General features: G+C 42.1%; 2 protein-coding genes across 4 annotated transcripts; one reads left to right on the forward strand and one right to left on the reverse strand.

The window, feature by feature from the left end:
- The first annotated feature begins 256 nt into the window (after window positions 1–256).
- pgm3 (phosphoglucomutase 3) lies at window positions 257–9803 on the forward strand. 2 transcript variants are annotated; one of them, XM_033649406.2, is made up of 13 exons: window positions 257–415; window positions 1387–1595; window positions 1844–2028; window positions 3026–3093; window positions 3207–3340; window positions 3457–3652; window positions 4064–4221; window positions 4307–4390; window positions 4673–4771; window positions 5647–5766; window positions 5884–6006; window positions 8190–8363; window positions 8459–9803. In XM_033649406.2, coding segments are annotated over exons 1-13 (1641 nt in total). In that variant the 5' UTR covers window positions 257–414; the 3' UTR covers window positions 8549–9803. The 2 variants fall into 2 exon arrangements, with proteins under 2 accessions (XP_033505297.1, XP_078029870.1); XM_078173744.1 differs by lacking the exon at window positions 257–415.
- A 35-nt stretch (window positions 9804–9838) lies between these two features.
- On the reverse strand, window positions 9839–14205 carry ngs (notochord granular surface). 2 transcript variants are annotated; one of them, XM_033649408.2, is made up of 11 exons: window positions 13942–14205; window positions 13390–13555; window positions 12989–13138; window positions 12706–12825; window positions 12489–12584; window positions 11598–11732; window positions 11169–11279; window positions 10971–11081; window positions 10731–10855; window positions 10327–10623; window positions 9839–10220 (listed from the first exon to the last, which is right to left on the reverse strand). In XM_033649408.2, exons 1-11 carry the CDS (start codon window positions 14136–14138, stop codon window positions 10217–10219), a joined length of 1512 nt encoding a protein of 503 aa, XP_033505299.2. In that variant the 5' UTR covers window positions 14139–14205; the 3' UTR covers window positions 9839–10216. The 2 variants fall into 2 exon arrangements, with proteins under 2 accessions (XP_033505299.2, XP_033505298.2); XM_033649407.2 differs by having other exon boundaries at window positions 9839–10225.
- Window positions 14206–14887: the final 682 nt, after the last annotated feature.

The following is a 14887-nucleotide window of genomic DNA, read 5'->3' on the forward strand; positions in this document are numbered from 1 at the left end:
AAAAGAGCATACACAGTCCTTTTAAATGTGACCAGACTCCATATTTGTTCTGTATGGACATAGAAAAAAGCCTGTTAATTTTTTTCCCTTTTCTTTTCTTTTTTTTATTTTATTTTATTCAATTTTATTTTATTTGCAAAACTGCTTTTATTTTTTAGAACACGCATGTCACGGCAAAAATAAATAAATAAATAAATAAATGTAATTGCATGTAGTAACTTGGCTTGTTAGTGGTGTTTGGGGCGTCCCTGCATCCAGAGAAATTAATACATTGAGAAAAGGCACGCTGTGCGTCATTACGTCACGTCACATGACGTACACGGAACTGCAGCCACGTCGTCAAGGAGAGGCGGAACCGGTAGAAACAGGAAGCGTCTCATGACACTTCACTGCTGAACATCCAGAAAACAAAACAGTAAGTGAATAAAAAAAACAATTTAATGCGCTAACATTTATAATTTCAGTTTGTCTCTTACGTTCAGCACCGGAAGTCCCAGTTTTCACTGTGTGTTAATGTAGTTTAAGTAAGTTAACGTCAGTGTAAGGGAGCTGCTCTGTCATTCAATTGATATGATTCAGTTTATTGAGTTTATCTGTTCAGTGGGTGGTGAGACACTGCTGCTGTGATTGGGTGCAAACTTTGCCCTCTTCTTGTCCTTTGACTTGTTGTATGAAAGATTGGTCCAGGTTGTTTCAGCAGGTGTTTTAAAGACAGGTTCATTATGTTTTGATTCATCTGTATGGGTAAAAAGAAGTCCAAAAGATTTCTCAGTGTATTTTATATATAAAATAGTTTAAATTCGCCCAGTCTCAACCAGAGACCGCATCAAAATGTTTCTTTATGCAGCAATAATAGTGGCGTAAAGTTATGATAAATAGGGCTGCAAATAACTGTTACTTTCACAGTTGATTAATTTGTCTATTATTTTTGGTTCAATAGTTGTTTGGTCTTAAAAATATCAGAACATGGTGAAAAATGTTGATTAATGTTTCCCATATTCTAAGATGATGTCCTCAAAAGTCTTATTTTGTCCACAACCCATGATATTCAGTTTGCTGTCATAGAGGAGTAAAGAAAAACAGAAAATATTCACATTTAAGGAGCTGGAATCAGAGAATTTTAACCTTATTTTCTTAAAAAAAATACTGATTAATTGAATATATAGTTAGTTGGTGATTAATTTAATAGTTGGCAGCTAACCAATTAATTGATTATTTGTTTCAGCTCTAATGATAAACCTTTAATATGATGATATAACTGTGACAGGGGTCATTCTGCTCATGTAGGGGGCTGGATCATGGATTCTGACAGGTCACAGAATTCGGGGTAACACTTCCTCCACTGACTTGTCGTTTTTTTTTTAATGTCTGTGTGTTGTGTTTCAGTGATGGCCCACTTTCAGGAGGTATCAAAGCAGTCCACTCTGCACCCGAAGCCTTCAGGCTTGGTTCTGCAGTATGGTACCGCTGGTTTCAGGACTAACGCCAAACAGCTGGACCACATCATGTTCAGGATGGGACTGCTGGCCACTCTGCGTTCCAAGAAGACCAAAGCCACTATCGGAGTCATGGTCACAGCGTCGCACAACCCTGAGGTGAGAACAGCATCAGAAATATTAACGTCTTCATGCAATAGACATGTGATTTATTTTGTTTTCTGTGTGGATATTTTAGATCATTGGTTTTATTTTTCAGTCCTCACTTTGTTTATTTGACTACATGTTGTTTTTTTATATTCTTAATAGCTAATTTTATGTGATCCTACCAGTTTAAACAACCTCATAACCATAACCTTCCCTTCCATCTTTTTCTCATCTCTCTCTTTATATCTGCTCTTGTGTAGGAGGACAATGGGGTGAAGCTGGTTGACCCAATGGGGGAGATGGTGACGCCGACATGGGAGGGCTACGCCACCCAGCTGGCCAATGCTGAGCAGGAGGATCTGCTCGCTGCACTGAAGGACATCATCGAGAAGGAGGCCATAAACATGAGCCAGGAGGCAAATGTGTTTGTTGGCAAAGACACAAGGTACATGATCTTAAAGGATAACATTTTCTATCTTATCTAAATTCACCAAAGTCAGTTACCATCCTTAAAAAACATTTGTAAAAACCTGTAACAGCTGAGATGTTGGAATCACAGGATTTTTGTGATGAATGCAGTGACGATTGTCCAACTATTACCCCTTTCACATCGATGTTTGACTGTCACTGCCAGAAGGAGACTGTTCGCTTCTCTCCCTGTCCTTTAGTTAACACAAAGAATGTCGGCAAACTCGATCACGTTGCCCTTTAAACGCTCTGCTACCTCTGCTGTCCACATTTTTTCTCAAGTCACAGTCTGATATGACCAAATGGGCCTCAGGGTGCACTAAGATAAAAGGTAACGTCAGTATTTTTTATCCTGGAGCCTATTTTCCCATGTTTATGTGTCTTAGTGACTAATGGTAACAACAGTTTTTGAAATTGGTCCATTATTGAGTGAAAGTGCTGAGAAAGCTGCTCTTGATTGGTCAGAATTTCCATGTGGGAGAAATCCAGGAAGTAAAGCAAACTACACTTGAAAGATAAATGTGACACTTTCTAATGTCACAATGGAGGGACAACTACGCAGGTTGATTTTAGCACTGCTCATCGTGGACTATATTGCTGTCATTGTTCATTTTAGTCAAACCATACAGTTTGAAAACGAGGCGCGGCTCCAACTAGAAAACAAAGTTTTGATGCATTGGATGTGCTGAATGTGCATATTAAGGCAGTACAGTTGGATTGAACCGAACCAAACAGGGCAGGTGTGAAAGCACCACAAAAATATGGGAAAATAGGGTCCTAGTTAAAAAATACTAAAGTTACTCTTAAAGCAATTTCTTGTTTGGATTTCAGAGACACACCTGTGCTATCCAGGTACATATAAGTAAACTAACGTGCCCTCTTACCATGTCTCCCTTAGCATTATTTGTTCTCACTGTGACATAAAACTATCTCACTCTACAAGACTAAAAAACACATGTGTCCTCTGACTACAGGAGCAGCAGTGCCAGCCTCTCACAGGCAGTACTGGATGGAGTCTCTGCACTCAGTGGCCACAGCAAAGGTCGGCTTAATTAAACCTGTTTAACCTCACATTAAACTCATTTGTTTTCTCACCGTAGTTTTATTAATTTATTTTCTTTTTCTCATCTTGACCTCTGACTCTCGTTCCTTTAGACTACGGCTTGGTGACCACCCCACAGCTCCACTACATGGTCTGCTGTAAGAACACAAGCGGTAAATACGGAGAAGCCACAGTGGAGGGATACTATAAGAAACTCTGCCAAGCCTTCATTCAGCTCACAAAGAATGTAAGGGAACAGGGCGTGTCGTGTGTTATTGTGACTTCATTCAGTGCATGTGGGTGTGTTTGTGCATCCAGGAATCACTCTTTTCTCCTTCCCTCCGTCTTTTTCCTCTCTGGTAGGCATCCAACTGTACAGATGACCAGAAGCACCTCTCAGTGGACGGCGCCAATGGTATCGGGGCTCTAAAGGTGCGGGAGATGGAGAGTCACCTGAAGGGGGAGCTGCACATATCGCTGTTCAACGACGGGAGCACTGGAAAGCTCAACCACCAGTGTGGAGCTGACTTTGTCAAAGTGCAGCAGAAACCTCCAACAGGTGCGACTAAGCTTTCAGGTCTTGTCAGAAGAAGCAACAGGTTGAGATGCAGCTGGAAATTATTTGTCTCAAAGGAAAATCATTTTTATAAATAGAGCGACAACAAAACAGTAGGTATGATAAATTATTTCTGTGGCTTATTAGGAATGGATACACAGATGTAGTGTTTGACCACAAGATGGAGACTATTAATCAGAAAACTTCCCAAATAATGACGGTTATATTTGGTCTTACACTCACTCTATATGACATCTGTGCTAAATTCTGTGTCCCTATATTTGCCTTTTTCAAGGTCATCTAGATTTTTCAGTGTTCACCAAGAGAAAACTTGAACATTAGAAAGACAGGTGCTGCTTTTAATTCACCACGTCCATCTTGTATCGCTGTCTCCTCTTCTCTCTCTGTGTGAAGGCATTAAGATGAACCCAGGGGAGCGCTGCTGTTCCTTCGACGGCGACGCCGACCGAATCGTTTACTACTACACTGACTCTGAAGGACACTTTCACCTGCTGGACGGAGATAAAATCGCCACTCTCATCAGCACTTTCCTTAAAGAGCTGCTCACACAAGTACACGCCCAAATACAAACATGGCAGCGGTTAACAGGCCCATGTACACACATCCTAAGTAAACAGTTTCTTCGTGTTCATACAGGCTGGTCTAGACTTGAAGATAGCAGTGGTGCAAACTGCTTATGCTAATGGAAGCTCAACAAAGTACTTGGAAGACACCATGAAGGTGAGAAAAGACCCTTCAGATTAATCTTGTTTTCTGAACACAAATATACAGACAACACAGCACATGAAGCAAAACAACACAAATACACTTACACAGCTCTCCCAGGCATAGCCACTCCCACACCCACTGCACCGCCACCCCAACCCCCCAAAATGCCAGTATAAACACAGTTAAACTATATAATGACCTATATGGGATGAACAATTGTTTTAAAGATGGATGTTTTAATGAAATGCTGATGAATAATGACTGAATTCGCTGACACACGTTCATGTAATGTAGGTGATAGTGAGGTGCACCAAAACTGGAGTGAAGCACCTTCATCATGCAGCCCAGGAGTTCGACATTGGCGTGTACTTCGAGGCCAACGGTCACGGAACTGTGAGTAGATCAGACACACTTAAACAAATCACACCAAGCAATGCTCAGTTGGTACTAAGGGGCCCAAAGTGTGCCAAGAAAATATCCCCCACACCATTACACCACCACCACCAGCCTGAACCGTTGATATAAGGCAGGATGGATCCATGACGCCAAATTCTGACCCTACCATCTGAATGTTGCAGCAGAAATCCAGACTCATCAGACCAGGCAACATTTTCCAATCTTCTGTTGTCCAGTTTTGGTGAGCCTGTGTGAACTGTAGCCTCAGTTTCCTGTTGTTAGCTGACAGGAGTGGCACCTGGTGTGGTCTTCTGCTGCTGTAGCCCATCTGCTTCAAGGTTGGACGTGTTGTTGGTTCAGAGATGGTCTTCTGCAGACCTTGGTTGTAACCAGTGGTTATTTGAGTTACTGTTGCCTTTCTATCATCTTGAACCAGTCTGGCCATTCTCCTCTGACCTCTGGCATCAACACTGGATATTTTCTCTTGCTGGGACCATCCTCTGTAAACCCTAGAGATGGTTGTGTGTGAAAATCCCAGTAAATACTCAAACCAGCCCGTCTGGCACCAACAACCACGCCACGTTCAAAGTCACTAAATCACCTTTCTTCCCCATTCTGATGCTCAGTTTGAACTTCACCAGGTAGTCTTGACCATGTCTACATGTACTGAGTTGCTGCCACGTGATTGGCTGATTAGCTATTTGCTTTAACCAGCAGTTGAACAGGTGTACCTAATAAAGTGACTGGCGAATGTAGTTGCCTATTCATTTTCTGTCAACCCCCATTGTTTTAGCTTTAAATTTACTACGTTACATTCCACCACTGCCTAACATATCATGGTGTGTTGAGGTGTGTGTCATGATGTGTTTCAGGTGTTGCTCAGTAAAGCAGCTGAGGAGAAGATCCAGCAGCTGGCTGAGAACTCCAGCACCAACGAGGAGAAGAAGACAGCAGCTCTCCTGCTGCAGAACACCATGAACGTCATCAACCAGGTGGACACACATACATGTGAACAGACACTGCACCAATAAAGCAAAACTGCGTCATTATTATTATTGCCCTCACTCACAGCTGTGATGTGTTATTTGTATTTTTATTATCCTGTAAAGACTGTAGGTGATGCCATCTCTGACATGCTGCTGATCGAGGCCATAATGGCCATTAAGGGTATGACTGTCCAACAGTGGGACGCCATCTACAGCGACCTGCCAAACAGGCAGCTTAAAGTCAAGGTACTTGTTAATTTATGTATTATAACGTATAATATTTCTGATATGGGGAAAATTGTTTCTCGTCAACATGCAGGAGCTGCTACAAAACAGGCCTTGGATGTCCATGAATGTTTGAGAAAATGTGTAGCTGAATGGATATATTATACAGTCAGGTCCATAATTATTTGGACAATGATACAGTTGTTGTCATTTTGGCTCTGTACACCACCACAATGGGTTTTAAATGAAACAATGAATACCTGCTTAAAGTGCAGACTCTCAGCTTTCATTTAAGGCTTTTTTCAAAAATGTAGTATGAACCGTGTAGGAATGACAACCATTTCTTCACACAGTCCCCCAACTTTAAGGGCTCATAAGTATTTGGACAAACTAACATAATCATCAATTAAACAGTCAGTTTTAATACTTGGTTGCAAATCCTTTACAGTCAATGACTGCCTGAAGTGTTGGACACATAGGCATCACCAGATGCTGGGCTTCTTCCCTGGTGATGCTCTGCCAGCCCTTTACTGTAGCCGTCTGCACTTCCTGCTTGTGTTTTGGGTGTTTTGCCCTCAGTTTTGGCTTCAGCAAGAGAAACGCATGCTCAGTTGGATTCAGGTCAGATGATATGACTTGGCCATTGCAGAACATTCCACTTCTTTGCCTTAAAAATGTCTTTGGTTGCTTTTGCAATATGCTTCAGGTCAATGTCCAACTGCACTGTGAAGCATCGTCCAATGAGTTTTGAAGCATTTGGTTGAATCTGAGCAGATAATGGTGCCCCAAACACTTCAGCTTTCATCCTGCTGCTCTTGTAAGCAAGACAAGACTTCATTAGAATAAATACAGAGGGTTTATCACAAGATGCAAACCATTGGTTAGCCTTAAAAATGGAAGGCCAGATTAAAGTTTGTCAAAAACCATCTAAAAAGCCTGTACAGTTGTGGAACAGCATACTATGGACAGATAAAACAAAGATCAACTACCAGAATGATGGGAAGACAAGAGAAGGAAGAAGGGAAGGAACTGCTCATGATCCAAAGCACACCACCTCATCAGTGAAGCATGGTGGAGGTACTGTTATGTCATGGCCATGTATGGCTGCCAGTGGAACTGGTTCTCTTGTATTTATTGATGATGTGACTGCTGAGAAGAGCATCAGGATGAATTCTGAAGTGTTTGGGGCTACATTATCTGCTCAGATTCAATTAAATGCTTCAAAACTCATTGGACGATGCTTCACAGTGTAGTTGGACATTGACCTGAAGCATACTGCAAAAGCAACCAAAGACATTTTTAAGGCAAAGAAGTGGAATGTTCTGCAATGGCCAAGTCATATCATCTGACCTGAATCCAATTGAGCATGCGTTTCTCTTGCTGAAGCCAAAACTGAGGGCAAAACACCCAAAACACAAGCAGGAAGTGCAGATGGCTGCAGTAAAGGGCTGGCAGAGCATCACCAGGGAAGAAGCCCAGCATCTGATGATGTCTATGTGTCCAACACTTCACACAGTCATTGACTGTAAAGGATTTGCAACCAAGTATTAAAACTGACTGTTTAATTGATGATTATGTTAGTTTGTCCAAATACTTATGAGCCCTTAAAGTTGGGGGACTGTGTGAAGAAATGGTTGTAATTCCTACATGGTTCATACTACATTTTTGAAAAAAGCCTTAAATGAAAGCTGAGAGTCTGCACTTTAAGCAGGTATTCATTGTTTCATTTAAAACCCATTGTGGTGGTGTACAGAGCCAAAATGATGACAACTGTATCATTGTCCAAATAATTATGGACCTGACTGTATGTAACAATCATCAACATCCTGAGGAGCTGCTTCTGGTAGTTTTTTAATATATGATATTGGTTTTAAATGTGATTTCTTGACTTGATGAGGTCCTTGTCTGGTTTTGACCTAAACATGATATTCATTATGAGTCCTTAAATTTCACCATCAAGGCCTTTATTATTAATAAAAGTACTTCAATTTGATATACCTGTGACTGCAGTAACTCTAGACCTGGCAAGGTGTCGGTGTCTCGGTCAAGAACACTTTCAAAGACAGCAGGAGAGCAGAGTTGTGACGATACGCTTTTGCTGTTTTGTGTATAACCTGCACGCCTATCAGAGCCACGTCCACACGAATATATGTGCACGAGCAGTTATAGATAATTGTATCTGTGCTTGATTTTTTTTCCTGCAGGTGTCGGACCGCAGGGTGATAGACACGACAGACGCAGAGAGGCGAGCAGTGAGCCCGGCAGGACTGCAAGAGGCCATCGACAGTCTGGTGAAGAAGTACAAACAGGCCCGCTCCTTTGTGAGACCCTCCGGCACAGAGGACGTGGTGAGAGTTTACGCCGAGGCAGAGACACAGGTGAGATTTTCTTTCCTTTGGACATCTTCTTGTCCTTTTATTTCTATTTTTTATATTTATTTCCTTTCATTCTCTGATACATATTTGTGTTTCAGGAGAGCGCCGATGCCCTTGCACATGAAGTCAGCCTTGCAGTGTATCGTCTCGCAGGGGGAGTGGGGGACGAGCCCAAACCATTGCACTAGAAACACCCAGAATCACACTTTGACTAATCAGTCGGTGCTTTTAGAACACAATCCCAGCAGACGACATCAATCTCTGAAGTAATTTATCACAATTGCTTCTTCACGGTGAGATGTCAAATTCTATTGTACGGTTAATTGCACTTGGTACTTCACTGTCGTTTTCTACTTCTTTATATTTGTCTGTCAGTGTGAGGATGTGATACAGCAGGGGGGAGACAATGAAGGGAGTTTATGACACTTTAAGTCATACTACTCATGGCTTGTTATTGCATCTCAGTTGTCTTCGCACACACATAAAGAAGGTTTTAAAGGAATACGTCATCCCGGAAATGACTATTTGTACATCAATTGCTTACCCCGTGTTATGTTGAATTTGTGAAGAAGACTTCGATTTTCTTGCATGTCTTAATGGTGAACGAAGGAACCAAAACCAGAGAAAATTCTTAATAAACTGAAGTCATTGGGGTCCACGTTTAACAACAGCTAAACTATATCAAATCGTATGTTTACAAACTCGTATACTCAGTGCTTCACAAACAGAAAACCCTCTCTGACGGGGTACTCAACTAAATGTGAAACTAATCCACGCTCTCTTCAAAGCCAGACTCCATTGACAAAAACAGCAGTTTTACCTCACTGAACACAGGAGCTGCTGGTCTACCTCTGCCTCCATCTGTAGTATGTTTGTGTTATTGTGTGAGTTTGGTGAATCCGAAATAATCCTTTAAAACACCAAAGTTTCACAATAACAACAAGCAAGCTAACTGATCAAGGCAGAGGTAGACTAGCAGTTTTTGTCAATGGAGTCTGGTTTTGAAGAGAGGATAGATAAGTTTGACATCAAGTTCAATTCCCCGTCAGTTTGTAAACAGATGTTTGATATAGTATTGCTGTTGTTAAATATGGTCCTCTTTGACTTCAATTCATCAGGAATTTTCTGAGTTTTGGATTCTTCACTCACCGTGGAGGCATGTTAGGAAAAACAAAGTTTTCTTTACAAATTCAATGTAACATGGGGTGAGTAATAGATATATAAAAGATCATTTGGGTGGTGAAGTATTCCTTTAATGGTTTCAATCAACTTCTCATTTATCGTCTACGAAATGGAATCTTTTTTTAACCAGTTAGTGTAATTTCTTACTTTTTTGAAACAGCGAAATCACAAGTTTACATGAGGGGAGTTGTAGCAGTTGTTTTTCCCTTGAATCTGTCGGAAAGCCTTTGCTACTTTGGTTTGAATAAATAATCAAAAAGACAAAAGACTCTTTTGATTTAAATGAAAACCACAACTATGATTACTTGCTGTTTATTTTGTTACTTTGACAGACACGTTCCCAACACACAGGAGGATTAAAAGAGCAGAAAGGCAGTGTGAGGCAGGCAGAGGGGTTAAAGCAGGCAGAGCAGAGTGACTGAACACAGTGTTACTTTCTTAATATGAACTCTCCATGCTGCTTGAATTCAGGTTGTTTTCTTTCCAATTCAACATTGAGTTCTAGGATTTTTAAAGCATTAAAATAACCGAAATAACACGACATGGAACTTTGGTGTGCAGTATATAGGTTGTTCAGGGAGACGTGCGTCTATTCTTCATCTGTGTCGTCCGCCGCTCCAGAAATGATGATGGTGCGCTCCTGTGTATCGCTCTCATAAGTGTCCTCATCTGTCTTAACTGTTCTGGGAAAAAAGGGGTGAAGAAAAAGACACTTTATCGTACCAGTAAGGATTCTGATTAACAAATCATAAATGTGGGAAGATAGACGTTGTGTGCCCTCTACCTGATGAGGACAGTCTTCCTCTCAGACGTCTCAGTTGCCTGCTCCTCTACGTCACCGTCTGTCTGGGTGTCTGATGAGGCCACCTCCACTCTGGCAGCACCCGCAGATTTCTCAGTCTTGCTGCTGGTCGTGGCACTGGGGGGTCCGTCTAGCTTTGAAGTGGCAGCAGGGTCGGAGCTATCAGAGGCCGAAGCTGAGGCGTGCACGCTAACACTGGAAGTGAGATGCCTGCCTCCAGTTAGGGACAGGTTTTGGACCATGGTGCTCAGACGGTTGTCCTCCCCCTCGATCAGCTTCCTGATATAAACAAAGGAGAGTGAAGGTAGAGTGAATGCTGCATCAAAAACGAAAAATATCCTGTGTAAGTCAGGTTTAATTCTGTTTAAATGGCATGTTTTGTTCACCTGTAGGTGGTGATCTCTATCTCCAGAGCCATCTTTGCATTCAGCAGGTCCTGGTATTCCCGCAGCAGCAGCGCAATCTTCTCCTTGGTCACCTTCAGATCCAGCTTAATCGCCTCTATACGCTCCTGGTGCAGTAGAATACAACATAATTGTTTTATTTTAAGGAGTTTGAGGCCAGATGATGACTAAAGTCTTTATATTCTTAAAAACATCTCGTGTATCAACAATCGTGTCAGTCACCTGCAAGTCCTCCTCCTTCTTCTTGTATTTTTCCACTAGATCACGAATCTGAGCCTCCAGAAACTCATTACTCGTCTTCAGTGCCTCCAATTCATGCTCCTTGCTAAGAAGCTACACACACACATGCACCCACAGTTGTTTTATGCTGAGAAGAAACAGCCGTAGTGACCATGAACAACAAGAGAAAATCATACTCACATCCTTCTTACAGCCTGCGATTTCCTCTCTCACACTTCGAGTGCTTTGAACGTGTTTGGTGGAGGCGTCAGTCAGGTCCTGGAACTTTGTCCGGTACCAAGAGTCCATTTCCTGGAGAACAACAGACATTAACAGTGTCTATTACCCAAATACTGAGGATCACGTGTGTCAGTTATGCTGATGACATAACAGTATTTGTTACAGCTCGTGAATGTGGTTTAAAGAGACAGTTCACCCCAAGCCAAGTCCCATCTAGTTCTGTTATGTTGGAGAAAAGGCAGACATCTCCAACACTCAGCAACTCACACCAAAACAATTTACACTGATAAATAGTACTACAGGTAGGACAACTTTGGAGTGAACTGTCCCTGTTGTCGTGCATTAGAAGATTTGAAGTGACCATGATGTGGCTTCACTGTTGCACACTACCTGTAGGTTTTTGGCGGCAATGCTGTCATACTGAGACTGAATCTGTCTGAGAGCAGAAGATATGTCCGGGAGGCCAAAGGTCAGGTCCACCTTGGTGGTTGCTAAATAAATCTGCTGCATCAGCTCCTCGATTTCCTTTAAGTGGATCACAAACAACCAGAGTTAGAAAAATAGAGATGCATGCAGCACTGAAACAAGTTTGAAATACAGGTCCATATTACTTTCTAGTCCAAGCATTGATGGCCATCTTTGTTTCTGTCTTTCTTTCTCTGCTACATGTTTGTGCAGCAAAAATCACAAGACCAAAAGTCACCAAAACTGGCAAGTGGGTTGCAAATTCCACCAATGACTCAGGTAATAGAATGGCACTCACTTACCTCAAGACGGTGCTGTAAAAATCAAGTTACATTTTTCGCAATTATCTTGAAAACTTTGTGACTTTTTCTCAATTTCCTCAAAGTCTTTTTTTTTTTTTTTTGGAGAACTCATCAAAAACATTCGGCCAATTACAAATGTGAAAAAGTTAATATCTCCTAAATGGCTACAGGAATATGTACGAAATTCAAAGATCTGCTTGGACCCCAGTCATTGTCGTTTGGGCTATATTAAAACAGTATTTCGTCTGGGTATGGAATAAGGAATCTCTGCATCACGTTAGTCACACTGCTTCCCCCCTCAGCTTCCTATGAGCCTCTCACACCATGCCCATAATTACCATATTTGCAGCCTTGCTCACTCTATCCATCAACAAGGTCTTGATTGAAGTCTAAGCTGTCACTGTAATAATTACCAGCCCATTAAACCATTAATGACAGAATGAAAGGAATGTCAGCCACCAGCCACTGACTCATAAACACAGTAGGATGGGATGGAGAGACAATCATATGTTACCTCCTTGTGAACTCTCTGCAGGAAGGCCAGCTCCACCTCCAGGTTTTGCAGCTGTTTTTCCAGTGTGATCCGTGCTGATGTTGCCTTATCCACATCCTGGGGCAGTGGACCACATAAAGTTTGAATGGTTTGGTGAAATGAAAGTCATGTTTTGCTCATATGCCACTGAATTCTCACTATTTTCAAAGTTGTGGAAAGGCTTTCTACTGTTTCTTACCGGACGGAGATTCTCGATGTCTAGCTCCGTCTTCTTCCGGGTGTTCACAGCATCATCATATTTGGCCTTCAGCATGTCCAACTGGCCCAACATGGCCTCCTTGGCTGCCAGAGACATATCCTGTACAGATCAGATATTCAATGATCAAACAGTTGAATGGGAACATTCAGGAGATAATGTGGTGGAAAGGAGTATCCATATTTTAAACTACGCCTGGCTTCTAACGTCACAACAAACCCTGATCTAAAAATATGTTGCAACCATGAGACATATCGTCCCTCACCCTCTGGACTCTCATTGCCTCGACTTCCCTGTTGAGGTCCTTCAGCTGAGACTCATACAGCTGCCTCAGGCCTGATGGTCTGACATGGCGGCTCTTCAGGGCCTCGATCTCAGCCTCCAGCAGCTTGTTCTTGGACTCCAGGTTTCTCACCTACAAGAAGCAATACAGTAGACAAAGATGATTAAAGTTGGAAGTACGAAGAAGTAACAATGTTATACATGTGTTGCTTTTTGGTAAAACTGAAGAGAGAGTTATGGGCTAAAGTCTCAGAGAGTTCAGGGTGGCAAATGCCCAAAACAAGTCAGATTGCAAAGTTCAGATGTTGGTAATTTAAAATGATGATAATTTGTGTGGCATTTAAGGAGTGAAATATGCAAATATATTTGGTTGGTCCCTCTTGCCTTTTCAATATACACAGCCAGCCGGTCGTTGAGGGCCACCATCTCCTGCCTCTCAGAAGTGCGAGTCGTCATGAAGGCCTGATTCTCTGCTGAAGCCGCATCCAGATCCAGTTTTGGCCCAAGACCCATGGACATACCAAAGCACAGCGCTCCCATACTCACACTGCTGTAGACAGGAAGACCAGCAGAGAGTTTTCAGTGGTTTATCCATTGCTTTGATTAATTAAAGTTAATTTGTCATTTTTCATTTTGAAAACATTCAGATGCACATATGACTGATTTAAACCACCAACATCTACTCCCACACTCTTGGAAACAAGTGTCCGAGAAGGGTCATTGAAAAAGGTTCTTCCAGAAACTAAAGAGGGAGTCTCTTATGGGGACAAGCCGAAGAACCCTAGGTGGTTCTAGGTAGCCCCTTTATTTCTATGAGTGCATTCATTGCTTATAATGCACTCACACTGTAAGAACTGTTGGGTTTGTTTCTCATTAAAGTTTTACTGGGAACATGAAACACACAAAAAAATCAAAAACAAGTAAAAGGAGTCTCACCTGGTCATGCGGGCCTTACCGGAGATGGCCCTGCGCCCCATCATCCCTCCACTCCGGCTCCAGCTGGCGGACCGGTGGCGGGTCTCCCTGCGGGTGGGAGAGGGACTGGACACCCGGAGCTGGTAGGCAGGAGTGGCGGCCAAGGTGCCCTCGAAATGCCGGCGGTATGAAGACATCCTGTCTGGACTGCGGCTCATTTTGACGCTCCTGTGACTTCTGAGACTTCAGCTGGGGACTGGAAACTGGTCACTCACACCTTTCAGACTGTGGTGGGGTCTTTATACTCTCAGCCCTTCCCTGAACACCACAGAGGAATGTTGAACCTCCCCAACCCAGGGTGAGTGTCCCTGCAAACATCTATCAAGGTGACGTCAATTAAATTATTATAGGTGGCAGAAAGAATCTTCATTTTATGATAATGATGAAATTATCTGTTGACTTACCTGCACAAGAATGTATGTGCCTACATTAACTGCACATATTACTGTACATTTACTCATAATGTTACTGTCGGTGTTTTGCTTATAGTGTATTTAATATCATAGCACATTCATCAATGTCAATCCACATACCCACCCACCCACCCACCCACCCACTCAATCCTCCACCTAGGATATTATTTTAATCTTTTCCCAGTCACAGTGATGCAAACGTGCAGTTGCAGGAAGAACCACTCTGTAGAAATACTGTGTGACAAATCAAAGCCTCACATTCAGGATTTCACCTGAGTAAAGGTACAAAAGTATTAACAGCAACTTGTACTTAAAATATAAATTTAAAGTACTTGTTGGGCAGAGTGGACCCTTTCTGAGAGATTACATGATTATAGACCATAATATTGGAATATTATTATCGGCACATAAGCATAAGCACCATTTTAATATTAGGTTTTGACTACTGAATTCTTAATTTGTAAAGTAACTAATAATTAAAGCTGTCAGATAAT

This window comes from Epinephelus lanceolatus, chromosome 13, assembly GCF_041903045.1.
Source record: "Epinephelus lanceolatus isolate andai-2023 chromosome 13, ASM4190304v1, whole genome shotgun sequence".
NCBI lineage: Eukaryota > Metazoa > Chordata > Actinopteri > Perciformes > Serranidae > Epinephelus > Epinephelus lanceolatus.